This window comes from Pavona decussata, unplaced genomic scaffold (assembly GCF_977016875.1).
Source record: "Pavona decussata unplaced genomic scaffold, jaPavDecu1.1 SCAFFOLD_53, whole genome shotgun sequence".
NCBI classification, from domain to species: domain Eukaryota; kingdom Metazoa; phylum Cnidaria; class Anthozoa; order Scleractinia; family Agariciidae; genus Pavona; species Pavona decussata.
The window spans coordinates 443947-463866 of NW_028145475.1; the positions used below are offsets into that span (position 1 = coordinate 443947).

At 41.3% G+C, this 19920-nt stretch overlaps 2 protein-coding genes across 2 annotated transcripts; both read right to left on the reverse strand.

The window, feature by feature from the left end:
• Window positions 1-1549: 1549 nt before the first annotated feature.
• On the reverse strand, window positions 1550-5262 carry LOC146480279 (xaa-Arg dipeptidase-like). The gene is made up of 3 exons (XM_085109446.1): window positions 4889-5262; window positions 2389-2874; window positions 1550-1926 (listed from the first exon to the last, which is right to left on the reverse strand). Exons 1-3 carry the CDS (start codon window positions 5220-5222, stop codon window positions 1550-1552), a joined length of 1197 nt encoding a protein of 398 aa, XP_084965572.1. The 5' UTR covers window positions 5223-5262.
• A 723-nt stretch (window positions 5263-5985) lies between these two features.
• Window positions 5986-18684, reverse strand: LOC146480280 (uncharacterized). Its single transcript, XM_085109373.1, has 7 exons — window positions 18508-18684; window positions 17051-17311; window positions 15451-15947; window positions 14393-14909; window positions 9541-9816; window positions 8449-8942; window positions 5986-7929 (listed from the first exon to the last, which is right to left on the reverse strand). The coding sequence occupies exons 1-7, from the start codon at window positions 18550-18552 to the stop codon at window positions 7404-7406; spliced, it is 2616 nt and encodes an 871-aa protein (XP_084965499.1). The 5' UTR covers window positions 18553-18684; the 3' UTR covers window positions 5986-7403.
• Between the last annotated feature and the right edge of the window lie 1236 nt (window positions 18685-19920).

The following is a 19920-nucleotide window of genomic DNA, read 5'->3' on the forward strand; positions in this document are numbered from 1 at the left end:
TGGTCTGTAATGTCTGTAATTAACAGTCAATTAATGAGGGGAGTTGTTCTTCACAATCGCCTTCTGTTCTTAGTTTACAGATGGAGTGAGACAAAGTGGACATCACATGTGAACTAACAGCAAGGAGGAACAATGGATCAGCATGTGGACCAGATAACTTTTTTTTGCAACATGAAAACGAAAAACACCAGTTTTGGAATTATGCTAATTACATGCATGGGTAGTATAGTACATCCACTCAACGAATAATCCTGAAAGCAATCGGGCTGTATGGTTTGATTTAACTGGTCAGGACTGCAAACAGAACAGAAAATAGTAAGTATTCAGTGTCAATATGAAACAAGGTGTTTTAAACTTACTTGTTGTCCCGGGGAGGGGGGAGTGGTACTCCTCGAATTATTGGGAATTTATGATTACCAAAACAAGTTTCAATTTTTTTTAAAGCATGGTGACTGATTGACATTGTGAGTCTGTGTTTACTGTTGAATGGGTAAATCATCTTTTTTACAAAAAAAGTTTCAAGTTTTTTAAAGTTAAGTATGACATCACCCATTCAAACAGTATACACAGACCCACAGTGTTGACCAGTCTCATGTTTTAAAAAAACTTGAAACATTTTAAGTAAATCATAAATTGAATTAGTAAACTCACAGACTAACAAAACCTATCAGTTTTGAGCTCTCATTTAGTAAAAATGCTACATTTTAACAGTCTTTTCTTATTTTTTTTTTCTTTTTAAAATTGAGTGCAGTTATATAACAATATTTTTATTGTGGAATTAATAAGAGGAAATCTGACTCTTGACTGACCTTCCGCATACTGCTCAGATGCTCTAACTGTAAAGCCATACTGACTCATGGTGGGCTACAATAATCAGGCCATTTACCAACTTCAAACCAGTGACATCAACTTGTGTTTTATTATTTTTATTTTTTTCATTTATTTTTAAATTGTTTTGCACTTTTTTCATCATAACAGTCTAACTATGAACATTACAATATATTAACAAGCTAAAAATACACAAAATAATGAAAAGGTAAGATGTGCGCTGTGACCAAAGTAGCCTAGGCTTTTGGGTTGGTCAGTGCCACTTGCAATTAACTGGTGTAGACATTAAACATAACTATATGACTGAGAAACAGGAAAAAAATAAAAGTGCAAAACAACGCTGCATTCTGCTGGGATCAGCAATGTTGAAGCCATTCTATGGGACTATAAAGAAAGAAAGATAATATGTTTGCCAACCTTAATAAGTAAATGGTTATCTTATAGTGGCGTTTATAAAGTTCACTCTTCTGTTGAAAAATCTCTAATTAAAATTAAGCTGTTGTGTTGTAAATGTTCTTTTGGTACTCCTGCAACATCTATAAAATAAATAGTTAACATAGAAAAATATGCACAGCCCCATCATCAAAAATTATTAATTAAAAATCATCATTAATTAAAAATATTAAGAAATGTGCTGGCACCTATGTACATCCCATAATTTAAGCTGCTACCTGTTTATCAAATCCATACTTTGCTAATGAGTAACTGTTGTCACTTGTTGTTACTTTGTTGGCGGGTGGGATTTTTCAAAGTCATCCCGCACTTGGCCAATCCTATCAGGATTGCACAGCACATCAATAGCTGTCAAAGCCATCGCTTTGCTGGCAATCAAGGTTTTCTGATGAGCGTTCTCTGTTCCTGCTGCTGTTGTGAATGCATGTGAATGATTGGCAGCCCTTGTACCGATAGCATACATGGGATGTATTGAAGGAACTACATGCGAAACATTGCCCATGTCAGTGGAGATAACACAGTCTTCTCGAGGAGGAAATATTACTCCAAGATCCTCTGCATTTGCTTGGTATAGTTCGGCTAGAATGTTGTTGTGATCCATGTTTGCATAATGGGGTGTTAACCATTCCAAAGATACCTCACACCCTAACAACACAAAGAGATAAAATCAGACACAATGTTAAGCTGCATACTTTTTCAAAATTTACAAGATTGGAACTGAAAAGTTAAAGAGCATGTTAGAACAGCTTGCGCCATTTGACCCTGCAAACCAAATCACAGTGTGTATATACATGTACATGTAGTATCATGTTGATGATTTGCTAGGAAGGCTTACTCTGGAATTACAGAATGTCAGTAAGAGCTGTCAGTCATAATAGATTCAGGATCTAATTTTCTGTGTTTAACCTTAAACATGATGTGACTTTGTTCTAGGGTTACTTACAAACATTGTAATGTATGTACAATGTACATGACAAGCTATGACAATGAAAGAATTTTAGGTCATTCCAGCTGTGTCATTCTGTTTCAATCCAATTCATTCTGTTACCATCCTGGGCCATTCCAGTAAACACAGTCCTAAAGTGTTTGGCATTAATGTTAGCTAACCTGTCGCCAATGCAGCACTTGTGAAGCAGTTTTTAACCTTTTCACTCAATTCATTGAACTCCACCTCATTTGGAGCTCTCAACTCAAACAGCAACTGAGCACGGTCAGGAATGATGTTGGGCTTTACACCCCCTTCAGAAATGATGCCATGTACACGCCATGTGGGCTTCATCTGCTGTCGTAATACACTTATGCTGGTATACGCCATGACTGCTGCATCCAGGGCATTGATTCCCTTCCAGGGATATGCGGCAGCATGAGCTGCATGGCCTTTGAAGGTTACAGTAACACTTTTCTCAGTTAAAACTGTTGCCTTCAGCACATCAACAGGGCAAGGATGAACCATCATACAAAAGTCAACATCTTTAAAGCAACCATTGTTGATCATCAAAGCTTTGCCTGCTCCAAGCTCCTCAGCAGGAGTTCCAATAACTACTATTTTGACTTTGGCCCTGTGAGTTATCGATTCCAATGCATTCTTGAGACCTTTAAGTGAGAAATCAATATGCCAAGTTAGAGGGAATGAAGGCAGCAAAATATGGTCATTAAATCTATTTTGAGACTTTGTGAGACAGTAAGACTAGCATTTTTTTTTCTGTGAGCCCAATACTTTCTCAACCTTTCAAAAGGGAGTTAGTTTTTCCAGCCAGAAGGCCAATGTCCTCAAAATTGAGAGGTAGGCTTCAGGCAGACACACTTGACTGTCTAAGTGGCACACCAGATGAGGGAATCAACTGGGGTAATAAAAAATCACATCCTAATTACTGCAATTGAGCTACAGTGGGGTCCTGCAAACTAAAGCCCCAGTCATTCTTGTTGGATCACTTTTCTCTGTACCTTCCTCAAATGTTGGCAACAGTCAGTGACTCAACACCAAAAACTGATTTAGACTATAATTTTGGCTCAACATTGAGGGGAAGGGTCAGCGCCATGCACAAATGGCCAAAGACGAGTATACACCTGGATATATTAAGCTTTTCATCTAATGGGACTGAGGTTGTAGGCAGGTGTGGAGTGTTTGCTTATTTCTCTATCTCAAGCTCGGTAATTTGTACACACTGCATTTCACCCAAAATGTGAGAAAGGCTCAGTAGTTGTGGTGGATTTTGGTCTATCAATTCATGACCAATAAGAGAATAAGAGATATTTAAAGTAACCCACAATGCTGCATGGTGAGTACTGATGTTCACAGTATTATACTGTGCTATGGGTACAGAATGGGGTGTGGCTGGGGACAATATACGCGGTGTATGACATTTGCAGACTGCAGACTGCAGACCGCAGACTGCAGACTACAGACTGCAGACTGGCCAGACTGTTAATTGTAAAATAATACACATTGAAACATAAGAATAAAGGTGACGTCATCATCAATAAAGCAACATCAAAAAAAATTGGAAATCAGCCTTGGCCTGGGCTCTGGGTACGAGGTTGATTTTTCCCGCGTAAAGTTACAACAGCCTCTTTCTCAAGTTGTCTTATGCTGTAAAGGTTATTGTTGTATGATAATAACAAGTAGCCAACAAATACTTGTCTATTAAGTAATTCTTCAGCAAAGAAAGTTCGGAATGCGGTAGGATATTGTACAAGAATGTCTAACCCGTTGTTTGTACGGCGCGTGGGAAGCGAATATTTGTCTGTGGATTGTTAGAATATAGCAGAAATGAACTAAAGCCTGGAATACAAATAAATCGTCGGCCGTATTTGTGATGTGGAAGGAATCTAAATACTGTGAATGAGAAACCATATGTAATAGATGCTATCCGCTCGATCCGCAATTAATAATATGAACACCGCTGGCAGAACCATTTCGTGTTAACACGCACCGAAACAATGTTTTTTCGCGAAGGAAATAACATTATATAAAGGCTCTAGTGGGTAGTTTTAGTATAATTCTTAAAGTGATGCTGGTTATTTATGAGTAATGCACAGTGTGAGAACCAAAATCTTAGAGATTTATTAAGCTTATAATATCTGGCCCCTAAATAAATTATTGTGGTGGTCTGAGAATTTTCGGAAGTATACAGTGTTATGTATACACTTACCACAGAGAAATTACCACTGGTGAAAACAATGTACAGTCTGCGGTCTGCGGTCTGCGGTCTGCAGACTCTGCGGTCTGCGGTCTGCGGTCTGCAGTCTGCAGTCTGCAGTCTGCAAATGTCATACACCGGTTCAAAACTACTATTAATACTCGAACAGGACCCACCAAACCTCAAAATAGATGGTGGTTTCTGCCTGCACCCCCCTTGCTCAACCTCAAAAGTTGGTGTCTTTATTGACTGAGCCACCCCTCTATCCAGCCATGGCTTTTCTTGGTATCTGTAGCCATAGCTAGCAATGCTGACTCTTGTTAGCTGAACATTTCTGTGTCAACTCTACCGGTAATGTCTATGAGATAGGGGGTGTCCTCGATGAACCCCCAGACAAGGCAGGTCCTCTTCAACAAACTTGTTACGACCATAATGATTATAATCTTCAGTATGATGGCCCAGTTTACCTAAAGCAGCTGCTACACCTGATTCAGCGATGAGATTGTGTCCACACGCATGTCCCACTTCTGGTAAAGCGTCATATTCACAAATCAAACCAACTTTCAGACCTCCATCTTCACCAGTTTCAGCACGAAAAGCGGTATCCAAAGTGTAATGAGGGGTCACATCGAAACCGTTCGCAGCGAAAAACTCCGTGAGTTGACCGTGAGCATATGTCTCCTTGAAAGATAGCTCTGGGTTTTTTAAAATCCTTTGGTTTAGACTGTACAGCTCAGCAGAAAGTTGGTCGATCGTTTCTTGTGCTTTTTGTTTTAGCACCATAACCTGATTGTCCGCCATTTTGGTTTTGCGCCTCCTGCTACCGTTCTTTGGTGACCCCAACCCCCCCCCCCCCCTCCCCTAACCCTAACCCTAATTCCTAACCCTAATCTAAACCCTTTTCATAGGGTCATTCCTCTTCGTTCTTTGTGTCGTCACGCAACGCTACTTGTGGGAAGGAGCATTGCGTGACGACCACAGAAAACCCCGTCTGGTATAATTCTCTGTCACGGAGGAGTTTTAGCTTTTCCAAAAATCAAAAAAGAATCAATAACATAACAAGTTGGCAGTATGAGAAATCCAGAGTATTCAGTTTTCACTCAAGGATAGAATCCGCGTTCCATTCAAATTTTAGATGCTCCTTTTAGGCTATTCATCTCTCAATCCCCCCTCCCCCCAAAAAAAATATCCATACTGAGGGAAACGTTAAAACTGATTGATAAGAATCATACAGTAAAACTGAAAGTGAAAGTATGAGTTTAAGAAGCGTCGACACGTTTTGATTTTCTATTTTATTATTATCATTTTTTTTTTGATGACCTCCCTCCTTTCCCAGTTATTGAAAAATATTTTGGACAGCCTCCCCTCCCCCCAAATTGTTACAAATTGTGGACTCCTCTCTTTAATCCCCTTGCTTCCCCAATTGCAGCCTCCCACCAACCAGATATTAGATATGATGATAAATGATAAAATGGTACTCGGACGACGTCTCCAACGCAAAAAATGGAAAAGAAAAAAACGGAGCTGTAACAAGTGTGCTTCACGCGAATATAATGCAAACAAATGAGCACAACTTAATTTGAATTTTATTGCATCATCAATCTATGTTCCATTTTTGCACAACTTCTGAATTTTCTGATAGAACCAGTTTTTAGCTGTTTGTCAAACTTAATTTACTCTTCTAGCTCATTCATTATCGTAAATACTCATACACTGTTGTCATTCACGACAGGCCATACTGTGCTAACTATAGGTGTAAATGTGTTCATTTTTTTTAATTTAGTGAACAGAAAGCATTGTTGTAGCATCAGCATCAGCCTACAATACATCGTAACTGTCTTTTACCGAGATACTTGCGAAAATCAAGGCAACATGCTACTGTAATCATTCAAATGTCATTGCCAATATTCTTTGACTATTTTCCTTCACAACGCGCCACGTTTTTTTAAAGTTAAACCATAGTTTCAACCTGCATAGATTCTAATCATTTTGGTCTTTATAAAGTAAATAGACCATATTCGTATTCTAGGTATTGAGCAATGGAGGTTCTTGTGGGGGAATATATTAAAAAAAAATTGCAAGTGAAAAGATTCCTCTGCTTAAGCCTTGTCTGCATGCTATTTCCAGTACACTATCGAGAATTCGAATACGGTCTATTAAAGCCTGGTATTTACTACCAAAGCAAGCCAAGCGAGCATGTAATTCATGGTAAGGTAAGGGTGACTATACTGAGGGTTGGGTGACTATATGTAGAGTTAGGGTTAGGGTTATGTGGGTGACTATATGGCAACTAACCATGAATTACTTGCCCACATGCGCGAGTATAAGCACAAACATAACACTTACGTCAACGTAAAAATGGGCTCAACGCATGCACAAGTCGATAGATAAAACATTTTTCTCTTCCGTTTGCATTCTGTTATGCTAATGTCGCAGTGATTTGTAGTAGAAACCGGGCAAGAAAATGAGGAGATGTGTTTCGCACCCCCTCACCCTTTTGTTCCTTGTTTTCACGATAGAAAAGAGCGCCTTTGTGCTTTGCTTATGCTTGCATTTCTGCTTAAGCAAGTAGTAAAACCCAGCCTAACCACAGTTTGGGTATTTTGGTTGTTAGTTTTTCATTTTTCATCATAGTTAACTGAGGGACTGGTTATGAAACCTTGCCATGAAAACTATGGTGCTGCAATTTATGTTGGAAGGGCTGCGACCGAGCAAAATCCTTTGTTTTAACGTTCACACTACAGTTGAATATCTCAGCAGGAACGTTTCAATTGGTCAGTTGCTCCAACACATTTCAAAATCTATTGTGGTTTGTGCGCGGTCAAGGCCAAAAATGCTAACAAAAAACTTATAACAAAGAAATTTGTCAGGCTTCATAACCATTGCCTTTTTATTAACTGTGCTTTTCATGTACTCTCCAATATAGGTTTGTAGGTCGGATCGGATGCGTGATGGTGGTTAATACAGAAAATAAAGTAAAAGTCAACAACGGTCACTACACTCGATCGAAAACAACGGCTTTATAGGGATACGGCAGTTCGGTCCTTCCCAGCCTTCCAAGCACACTTTCCTTCCGTCACGTGGATCGCACGTGTAATGCCCGTGGACGGTGTCGTTATGCGGAACGCAGTATTCACTGCAGTCGGGCCCATACCACCAGGGATTACACACTTTGATTCCATTGTCGGTGCATATGTACTGTGCTTCTTCCACGCTTCTATCCTCGTGCAAGCATGTCAAAGAACAGTTGGGACTGAATCCGTGAAAGCCATCAAAGCAGACTTTGTTGCCGTCGTTATCGCACGCGTAATGGCCGAGTTCTTCATCGTCTTGTGGGACACAAAATACCGTGCACTTCTCGCCATGCCAGCCGTGCATGCACGTCTTACTTCCGTCAGGAGCACAGTTGTAATGTCCGCCATCGTCGTCGCGAGGAATGCATTGCGCACGACAGTCGCTGCCAAACCACGACGGTAGGCACTTTTTCATTCCATCTGAGAGTCTACATCTGTTGCGAGAAACAAAACGTCGCTTCAGTATGCGCGTGAATCTCTGTAAGAGTTCGCGGACAAACTAAGAGCACTTATTAGCAGCGTGTGCACGAGTTTGCTTTCCTGCGGTGGGAAGGTCTGCCCAAAATTATTTTGAATAATAACAAATCCGAAATTCTTTTCGGAGTACGACTGACACGTATAAAATACTTCGTGTAGTAGTGAAGGCCAGGCATGCGTTTTAGTACTGGTGCAAACAAAAGACGTACAGGAATCTGGCAGAATCAGAACATGTATGCCGTGAACCAGAGCCGCATGCGAGGGGTAGCCTGTGTGACAGTCCAACAGACATTTGGGGGAATATGGAAAGGAGATTAATTGATTAATGAATTTAAAGGGTGTCAGAATCTCAGGGAGGGAGGAGGTGGGGCTAAAGGCTTCACATATCTCGACCCCAGTCAATTCTCTAACTCAAATCGGGATAAGGATTGTCACTGACACAGGATGGCGGGATGGATCAAAATCTAATGACTTACTTGTAATGACCCAGCTCGTCGCTGTCCTGAGGCGCGCAATACGTAGAGCACCGCGAGCCAAACCAGTTTTTTACGCAGCTCTTACAAAATGGCCCTTGCCAGTTTCGCAGGCATCTCTTGTTTCCTTCCGTATCACAGGAGAAGTGTCCACTCTGCGGGTCATCCCGCGGGACGCAGTATCGAGTGCAGCTGCTTCCAAACCAACCAGGCCTGCAAACCTTTCTTCCCTCTTGATCACAAGTGTAGTGCCCGCTCGAGTCATCCCGCGGGATACACTTCACATTGCAAGCTGCACCGTAGTAATTCTTGTCACAGTACAACTCCAGCTCAAGTCCTACGCTAATGCGACTTGCAGTGAGCATCAGGTTTTTCCTCAGTGGACTATGAGATGGCCCTGGTCTGACGGAAGCTACTTTGATGTGCGTGCTTTCCACGAAGTCATCTCTTGTGTATTTGTCTTTATCCCAGACTTGCACGCCTATGGTAATGGTGCCCTGAAAGACGAAAAACTTTTTACTTAAGCTGCGTGATTTAAAATTATATTCGAGAGCATTTTGAGCAGACTTAACGGCTAGCCCTTCTGTTGTCTTAGACACATGTACAGTCGAGTAAAAACCTGAACAAGCACGCCGCTTGAAAGTTTCCGGTTGCGGTAAGATTTTCGCGTGTGCTTCCGAAATTATGTTACTTACCGTCTCGTGGGAAGCTGTTTCTCTCGACAGAAGGCACTTGAGACCGACAGAAGGCACTTGAGACAGGGACAGCATGAACAGACTCAAACAACGCGACGAACCAATCAAAACCGGCAAGGCAAAATTTCTACACCACGTAACAGATGAAAAGGACAGGAAACGTATTCAAGCCCTGTGAATCTCAAATCTGGGTCTTTAATCTGAATTTGTAGTCAGGATTTCTATTTGGGAGATCAAATCCAAACGCGAACCCGGACTTTAGTTTGTGTTGTTTTCAGAACACTTGCCATCGGTTGAGAAAGTGTGCGAGATTTTACGTTCATTAGCCAATCACACTACGAAGCAGAGTTAAATCAAAAGCGTTTATGAACAAACAAAACCGCTCTATGCACGCAATCACCTGAAAAGAATCAAAGGCAAACTCTCTCCTGATATTAATGTTGTGATGGTTGTCATTATGTCCAACCACCCCTGTCTGGCTTCTTCCCAAGTTACATCTGCGTGTAGAGCCGGACCCTGACTGCGTCACGCACAGCTTAAAGTAGGCGTCGCACGGATAGCAGCGGCCAAAGTTAAACATCAAGTGGTCGCAGCATTTTCCATTGCTCATACGATGGGTCGGGTTTCTGTAGCTTTTGAGGGTGATCACTGCTCGCCCCGTTCCTTCACAAGGTACCTGTTAAGCACAAAGATAAACGTTTGAGATGTCCATCCACGCTCCACGCGTGCGCTGCTTTCGCCACGCACGTTGGACGGACGGTCGGGTAAATCTTTTAATACTTTATTATCTCTCCGCCATGTTCCTCTTGGCTTCTACCCTTTGGATGTTATTTTTTACCATTTTCTATCCTCGTTGCTTTGGATTCCTCCTATTTTCCGAGTTTCAAAAATCCCTCAACGAAGTTACCAGTTTAATTAATATTTGGAACCTTCAGCTTCTTAGGGTTAATCCGAACATTTTCCTCTCCATTGTCTTTTGTTTAAAACAAAAGAACAATTGTTATTTAGAATTTTTCAGTATATTAAAGAAAAACAATCGTAAAGTACAATGGTCACATTTTGCAAGACTCGTAAACAAATGTGACTGCGGTTTTTCTAATCGTCTGACAGTGCCTCGATAACCAATTCAAAGACGGGTGTTAAAAGCTCGGGTAACGAAGAGGGCGGAAGATCTTCTGCCATTCTTTACTGAAGTTTTTTTCAGTGCAAAACGATTTTGAATAAAGGAAACAGAAACCTTGTTAGCTTTTAATCTTAAAAAAGTGTTAGCTTGGGATTTAACACGAGTAAAAATTTGTAATATGTTTTACCCTGCCCCTTTTCTGGGAAATCACGCGATTCCGAGCAAATTTTAAGATAACCTTATCCGCCTTCGCTTTGTTTGAAAAATGCCTCCTCCTCCTCCTGTTTTTCTTTTAACAATAGGAACAACATGCTCTTGTGATAATTCTTAGGTAAATGGTAGACAGCATGTATTTTGTCTAGTACATGCTGAGGCTGGTTTTCGAAATCGCCGAAAGACAGGTAACTTGAAGATGTGTTTGTAACCTTTGAGTACGAGTATGACAATTCAAATGAACTATTGAGCATTACTCAGTTCCTGTGCTAACTTGGATGAAATCCTAAAATATGACCATTCAAATGAAAGCTGCTGAGCAGCACTTCCCTGTTGTGCCGTGTTTATTATATTGTACAAGGTGGCTCTAACTTCCGAGTCTGTGGATGAAATCCTAAAGTGTGACCATTCAAATGAAAGCTACTGAGCAGTGCTTTCCTATGGTGCTGTTTATTGTGCTATACAAGATGACTCTAACGTTTGAGACTGTGGATGAAATCCTAAAGTTTGACCATTCAAATAAAAGCTACTGAACAGTACTTTCCTGTGGTGCTGTTTATTATGCTGTGCAAGGTGGTTCTAACTTTTGAGTCTGTAGTTGAAATCCTAGAGCGCGATCATTCAAGTGAAAACTTTTCAGCATCACTCTCCTGTGGTGCTGTTCATTATGCTTTTCAAAAAGACTCGTGAATCTAACGTTCGAGTTTGTGACCATTTACAGAAAGCTCCTTCTCAGTTTCTGCTAGTAATGTTGCATTTGTATTTGATTTTTTTTATCTTCTCTTTCTTTTTCTATGCATGGGTAGTGTATCCCCGTATAATTTTCAAATTAGTTTTTATTAATAACTACCGGTCAATCTAATCTGGAAAAAAAAAAGGCTTACTGTTAGGGTCGGAGAAAAATTACCTCGTTTCGCTTAGACGCCAGACCAGGTATGACGGATTTGAGCAATGAAAAAAAAATTACATGTTCGTGGTGACTACAGCTATCCGATCACGTACAGATATTTAAACTTCACTTATTTCCTTGTCCCCAAGGGGGGAAGTGGGCCGGAAACGTACATATAACGTTTGTCAGTAAATTTTATGAAAAACCTTTCACTTTCCAATCTCTTGCTTTGTTCTTATTGGGAACAATAGCACTTAGATGAATCAAACACTCTTATGACCACTTTATAAACTTTTCGTGACCGCCGCATGCAAACAATAGAGGCCGATAAGCTTGTGCACCTCTATCAAAGTAAACAAAAACTCGTGTCCTACGTATACCTACCCCACTTGAAACATTTGTAGAACCAGTAAGTAAAATGAGGAAAGGGTTTCTTTTCCTGCGCCCAAGTAATAGCCGAAGACATGCCTTGGTCCCTAATACCCATCCCCTGATTCACCCTGTAGTCTCAGCAAATCTCCTCACTAGGAACCTCCACCCCCACCCCCACGATCTCTACCATCAAATTCCCGTAGGTCCGGTAATGGTGAAGGAAGCTCTAAGATAAATTTGTTTTTTATTTGGAAAAATAAAGACAATATTGCCTCTAAACTTGCTCAGCTGGTGACATGCATATTGAGCAGATTAGGCACCGTCGGGTTGAAAAATATCTGCACCGTTGATAAGTAGAAATCGTGAATAGAGTGTGACAATGGCTTACGTATTCAATACCGAGGTTTGTTACGTATTTTCTTTTTACCAAGTTATACGTATAGTGTATGCGGGCTAGGGAACGAAACTGAGAAATTTGGCGGTTTCTTCTTCTGATAAAACAGAAAAATTAAGACCAGCTAACATGCGTTAAGGCAAGGGAGCATACTTCGTCTCGATTGCTTTCATTTGAACGATCACAAGGGTTAAAAGCGAGACGTACTTACCATGAAGCACATGGAGAGAACAGTTGCGCTGACGAGCGACAGAAGCATTTTGATCCGTGTAGTCGACTGGCTCTAAATCGGTTGGCGTCGAAAACGTTTAAGTTTAAGTAAACGTTACTACAATATCGGTTTCTCGGTCTGACTTCCTTCACAGTCTTGATGACCTTACGATTCGTTCATGTATATATATATAGGTGTTGACAAGTTGTATTACGTGTTATCCAATGGGCGAGGCATTTGAAGTTTGGCCCCGTTCCTAGATCATTCCAGATAGATATATCTATGCCACGCATCACGCACTCCGCACGATTTACACGTTAAAAGTTCACTCATCCCTTCCCATCATTATATTTATGATCCCGAGTGAACAAGGACAATTCTCGAGAAGACCCGAGAACAAAATTGTTCCACAACTGAATATAATATCAAAGCAAGAGAGAAGATAGCTCTGCAAAGGTGAAACAAAAACACAGTCTTGAAAACGGCAGCGCGTGCGCGTGCGGTGCTTTTGCATTTTTTTTTTGGGGGGGGGGGGGAGCATTAGTCCGATTAGTACCGTATTTCCTCTCACAGAGGGGAGCTTCTTAGACGTGGGACGAGACTTATCAAACATTTCCACACAGTCCTGGACTGATTTTCGATATTTGAACCAAAAGCAAGAGGCACTACCATATGCAATGACGAATAAAAGCGGTTTACAAGATTTTTGTGAATGTCTCCTAATGCTACTGCGCATACCTCCAGAGCATTTTTGCGCGGATTATGACTATGCCGGAAAAAAAAACTTTAATAAAAAGGATTATTGAAATCCTAAAAGAAAATTGGGGGTAACAAAGCATATTTTAGAGATAATTAAGCCTCAATTTGGAAAAATATATTATTTTGTTCTTTAAAGCTTTATAGAATTATTTATTATTTATTTTTTTACTGCATGGCACCGTCCTTCACGTCAGCCTTTTTAACCCTTTGGCGTAGCCATAACGGACAAAACCAGTGCAAAGGCTAAGACAGGCAGTGCGCGATGCGAAAACTCATTTCAGATTGTAACAGAAGTGGAAGGGGAATTTTAAATAGAGGGAGGAGGCTCACGGGCATTTTTATACCTGAGGGGGAGGGGGGACTTATTACAAGGGTGGTTGGGGGATGGGACTTTTAAAACTGATAGTGGTAAGGAACTAAATAGAGGAAATACGGTGTGCAGCTCGCCGAAAATCTACCTGGTAACAACCGGGACTAGCCTGCTTACGCCACACGTTTCCTTAGAGAAAGTGTAGAAACGCCACTCCGCGTTATACAGCATATCTCCATGTTTACTCCAAGTCGCAAGTTCTCGCGGACTTGCAGACATGCGTAGAGTACTCGCGTCTCTCCAAAACACGCACCCCATATTTAACACTTGCACCTGCTACACAGCCTAAAGCCGGTTGAGTAAAATACAGCTAAAATAGCAGTCTGGGTGCGCGATGGTGAACCTGTACATTTGTCTCAAACTTACATTGGGAAAAGCGCCTGATGTTGGAAATGTTGTCCCTGACAGTCTCACGGGCAGCTTCCATAATGCTAGCGCCGCACACATTGAGAAATATCATGATTCATTGGCACATCTATGTATAGCGGATTGTTTTTAGCTCGGTCACAAATACTGCGATGCGGTATGGAAGGAAGCCAGACAAACTGAATCAACTCGATGCATAAACATATTCTTTAATCTAATAAACTTTATTCGTTACATGTTAATTCTGATGCGATATTACACTCTGCTACAAAAACCGTATAATGTTGGGTAAGGGAACGATTGGTCTCTTCTGATTGCAAGTTCAAAGCTTTAAAAAAAAAAATAGGTTGTAGGTTGTTAATGAGAGAATAGTGTTGGCTGATTGACGCTATTGTTACATCAGTGATTTATGATGTCGTGCACAAGGGTCGTGCCCCTAGACATTGCCAAAAAATCAGTGGCAATTGTAGTTTGCCAAAAATTGATATATGTGATTATATACGGCAACAGAATCTAAAATAAGACAGAGAGATAGAGATGCACTACAACCACTCAGTTCTTACTTTTAATCAGACAATTTAGCCCTTCCCAGCCGGCCTTGCACACTCTGCTCCCATCACGTGTATCACACGTGTAATGCCCGTGCATGTTGTCGTCATGAGGCACACAGTACTGCCGACACTCGGGTCCATACCACCACGGCTTGCATTGCATGAATCCATCCTCAGTGCAATCGAAGTTACCTAGCTGGGTGGAGTTATTGCACGTCAGTGAACAATTGGCTCCGTATCGACCTAGCAGACAATCTCTGCAGTCCGGGGGTCGGTATCCATCTAAGCACACTTTGTTGCCATGGATATCACAGGTGTAATGCCCTCGCATGTCATCATCTCGGGGAACACAGAACACCGTGCAGTTCTCACCATACCACCCATCTTTGCACATCTTACTTCCGTCATGCGCACAGGTGTAGTATCCGTTGTCATCATCCTCGTGAGGAATGCAGTGCGAACGGCATTCGGCCCCAAACCACCACGGTAAGCAATCTTTCTTGCCATCGGCGGGCCTGCATCTGTCACCCCAAAAAAATGCACCAAAAATGTCAAAAAGGGGTTCAAAATATCATGGGTTGTCCTAATTTCCCAGTAGTGAGAAATCATTATTTTCCAAGCCCAAACTGATCGTGATGACCAAAGTGACTGGCCTGTCGTTTTTCTAACATCAGACCCATGATCATCATTTCCATACATTGACTAATCGGCGTAAACATTTCATGTAGTTTTCAAAGCTTATCGAAAAAAAAAATGGTAATTGCTCATAGCGTATGTAAACACAACATTGGCTTCTGTTACGCTGTCAGAATTATCTTGAGCGACAGCTGAGGAAGGACAGTTTGAATGCCAAAATTAGTGACAAACGTTAGACCACTTGAGAAGACCCTCCAAGAGTCGAAGACTCTAGATCTAATTTTAAACACCTCAGAGTTTCATTAGTATCGATGGCAGTACAAATTCGCTCTAGTTGAGCCACTGTTTCCATTAGCTCGCGTGCGTTCTTCTCTACGCATGCTTTAAACTGTAAACTGATCATTAAGTTAATGCGCTCTCACTTACTTGTAATGTCCTTGCTCTTCACCATCCTGAGGTACACAGTATGTAGAACAGCGTGGACCAAACCAGTTTTTTACACAGCTCTTGCAAGATGGCCCTTGCCAGTTTCGCAAACATTGCTTATTTCCCCATTTATCACAGTTGAAGTGTCCATTCCAAGGGTCATCCCGCGGGACGCAGTATCGGGTGCAGCTGCTTCCATACCAACCATCCCTGCAAATCTTTCTTCCCAGATAATCGCAAGTGTAGTGCCCGCTCGAGTCATCCCTCGGGATACACTTAACAGTGCATGAATCACCGTAAAAGTTTTCGTCGCAGTACACCTCTAGATCAAGGGTTAGTCTAACGCGTCTTCCTCTCAGCTCTTGACGGCTTCGGTAGTGGGACGATACGCCGGGTCTTACAGAAGGAAGCGTCACGTACTTCTCGACGCGCTCCACAAACTCATCGTTAAAAATTCTGTCCTTGTCCCAAACTTCCAGCCGTAACTTGATGTTGCCCTGAAGCAAAATTTAACAAAAATTTATGGGGGCTTTTAGAGGTCCGTAGGTAGTTTCTGTTTTCTTATAACGAGAACGATTTACTCGGCCTTGCTCGGATGCAAGAACAAATATTTTGTCAGCATGATGTAGAAAAAAGAGTGGTTTGCAATTGATTGTTAAAACTGATTTTGCATTTGCTTTGGTTTTACTTTACTACACATTGTGATTGGTTAAACACCATTCAGTTCCTTAACCAATGAGAAGCAAAACAAACTGAAACCCAATAGTGGATTGTCATATGTATTTTCCCGCGTTACATGTTCTAGCTCAAAATTTTGATTGGTCCAATGCGCTGACTTGCTTCTTTCGTGATTGACCAGAGAAAATATTTTGGGGTTTGATTTTACCATGATAACAAGCTCAATTGTTGTTATATAATTATTAATGAAACGATCTTTTCTGTGCACTGCGAATGAAATCAATTTACATGCAAGACTCGTGCAAGTGTCTCACGAAGTGAAGCGAGGAACTTCATCAGTTTTGTTATGTTAATTATTATATTTTTTTACTTATTAATAAAAGACAACGCACCTACCAGTGTTTTCTTTTAAGAATAAGTTATTCGTTGAGTTGATTTTACGTCCTTGTTTTTTGTCCCGTAATGGCAGCTGATGCACTATACCTTGACTCATGAATAATTTATAATTTGAATTAAATTCTGAGTAAATTAATATAAAGTTTACAGCTGATTTAGCGAGGGAGTGAATTCAGCCCACATTACGATAACTCGTTCATTGCGCATGCGCGCATTCACGAGTTAAAAAGGGACCGAGTGTGTGCTAAGAATTCAGGGTGAGAGATAACTTGTACAACTCGTGTCTGGAGTATCTGTTCAGATTAGTAGTTAATGTTGACCACGTCAAGAAACGTTCAGTACATTACTCATTTGTCCTTCTTTTAGATGAAGCATTTATGAGACGAGCTAAAGACAGGGTTGAGAAAGGCTTATCATTAAATTGAAAAATTGGTTGGAAGCGTCTGCATATGTATACATGGCATGCTGCATGCCGCCTGAACAAAGGTCGTAACCACGCTAAGGATAGGAACTGGAATGTACTTACAGCAAACGATTTGAAAGCAAAGTCCTTCCTGATGTTAATTGAGTTGTGATTGTCCTCTTTTCCAATTACCCCGGTCGTAGCTCGTCCAATATTGCAGTCGGAGCGTGATGCTGAGTCCGTCACGCACAGTTTAAAGTAAGCGTCACACGCTGAGCAGCCAATGAATTTGAAGTCACAGCAATCTCCGTTGCTTTTACGATGTGTCGGATTGCTGTAACTTTTGAACGTGACGACTACGTGCCCCGTGCCTTCACAGCTCACCTGTTGAGATTCAGAACAGTGGTCAAGTAAGTTGTTACACGAGTCAGGACAGTTAGCCTCCACAAATTCCGACACAAGGAATTAAAGCTTAGAAAAAGGACAAGCCTGCGTATCAATCGGCCCGACAGAAACTCAAGCGCCTGTATTACAAGCTCGTGAAGAACACGCGCGGTATTGCAAATAAAACGTGTGGAGTGACTAAGGAGAGTTGGACTGTGGATTTGAGAGGCTGACGCGCGAGAATCCACGTTTTCCACTATTCGAGGAACGGACTAAATTACCCCGCGGGAAGAGACCCGTCTCTAGAGTATTCAAGAGTGCCTGCTGGACCCCACCCCACTAGGTAGTCCCGATTCCCGCCAAGATTTTTTTTTTGCCTTGTGCGATCCTAAATTTCCTTACTAGGCCTAACGCTCAGAAGGAATTTCATGGGTTCACTTAAACATACACTGCAGAGTTAATTATCTGTTTCATTGTGTCATTAGTTCTAGCGGCACAACATTCATTGTATATTTTTTAAATCCAGAGTTACATTCAATAACTACCAATGGAAAACAAGACAGATCAAGAAAATTCTTCATGCTTCATGCTAGAACAATCTTATTTAAGTATTAAACATGATCTAAAATTAACATACTTTCTTCTTTTATCCTCTTTTATCCTCAAATGCGTGACATCTGTTGAGCCAAACCAGTGCAGTAGGCCTGGCTAGCTTTGCACTACTAGGCTGGTATTGCCATATTTTGCAGGATATGGCCCAAAGGAAAATGGCGGTAATATTTCAAAGTGGTTATGTTACTGCATTTAAGTCATTGAGGATCGGCAATCATCTTCCTAACTGCAAAAATTTTGATTTCAGTGTGCAATTACATAGGGCATTGCCAACCTTGCCTGCCTATCTGTTAGCCTTGTAATTGCCGCCAAGTCCCCTACCCACCCCCAATTCTTAAATCACTCACTCCCCCAGAAAATTCCAGCATTTTTGGAACGAGTGAGAACAATTGAAAGCTTTATACTCTCTCGGTTTATTAAAAGTGATCATTGAATGTTTTAACTGGAAATTAAAGGTGCAGGAACTTTAACCCGCTCAATCTCTTTTCAAGAGCAGCGTTCAACTTCTAACTGAAGGGAAAAAAACACTTTTCATAAAAAATTGGACTTTAGACAGACCGAAGCAGGTAACCGAATACACTTACCACAAAGAACAGCAAAATAGCAGCTGAGGTGACAAATGACCACATCCTTATGCTATACGCCTTGTATGCAGAATTGAAAATAACTCTACGGAGGCCTTCGGACTCGTGTGGTTTGAAATAGTCAAAAAAGCAGACGAAACTCGAACGCACCGCCACTTGATCTGATCTCTCGTAAAGCCCACCGTACAGAACAGTACGTACACCACGTAATACTACCTTTCTTATATCGATTGTATTAAGGTCTTTACAAGGGTTGTGGCAGAATGACGCTGGCGGTGGTCATAATCCAACTTGTTACAAAGCAGGAGTTTTTCCCGCCACAGCGTGCGCATTCATTGGCTAGTTATGGTCACATGACACTGTTTCCTGCGAAAAGTCCATGTGCGCGTGAACAGTGCGAAACGTGTGACGCTAAAGGGTGACAGTTCACCGTTACCCACGGATGTTGATCGCTGTTGCACGTGAAAAGAGCGTGACTGAAGGGGCTGTCTGAAGGTGGCACGATGTTGTGATAAGATTGTTAGCGCGTTTGAAAGTTTTGTTGTTATCCAGTGAATGTCACCCCCGGGGGGAACTTCCTAGTAACAGACTAACTGGGATATCCCAATGGATAGGTCTGCAATTTCAACATAGTTACTAGAATGGGGAGTAGGGAATCATCGAGTTGGGATTCGAGTTCGAGTTCGAGTTGGACTTCGAGTTAGACTTCGAGTTGGACTTCATGACAAATCGATAATATCGATTTGACACACGAAATCAATTTATCGATTTTCACCGATTTCCGTTATCAATCGGTAAAAATCATCCGTAAAAATCGCTTACGTCTCTTTCTTCCCTTCGTGCGACGATCGTTTTCTCACAGGGGACCACCGCCGCTTGTATTATTTCAACAGACGCGTAATAATCAGACCCTTTGTTCAATCACGTTGTATCAACAAACTCAATTTGACTGGCGAGCCGCTGAGCCGCTTGAATAAAACTTGTCAGTCTATTTGACTGGCGAACCGCCGAGCTTCTCTATTTTATAAATAGTGACAGGCCTGTGCGACTCTCACGTGCGTGTTTTAGCCGTTTTTAGAGTTTTGCTCTCACGAGTATATCCTTGAGAGACCTACCTCTTTTGTATAAAATTAGAGGGGGTTCCTTGTAAATTTCTCTGAACAATGTTTGTCGTTCTATTAAATGCCAGTTTTCCATTAGTATTTGTTTCAAGTTTGTAACTAATGGGTGGTATTGAACAGATCGAAACTGTTTTCTTCTGTTGTACACCATTTTCTTTTTCGTATAGACCATGCTTAGTATCTACATTTTTCGTATAATTCGTTTGGGATGGGGGGTCCGATTCCAGAGCGCGCTCTCGAAAATAACGAAGTATTTTGCTTTTTGTATTTTTATATTAGTAAAAAAAATAAC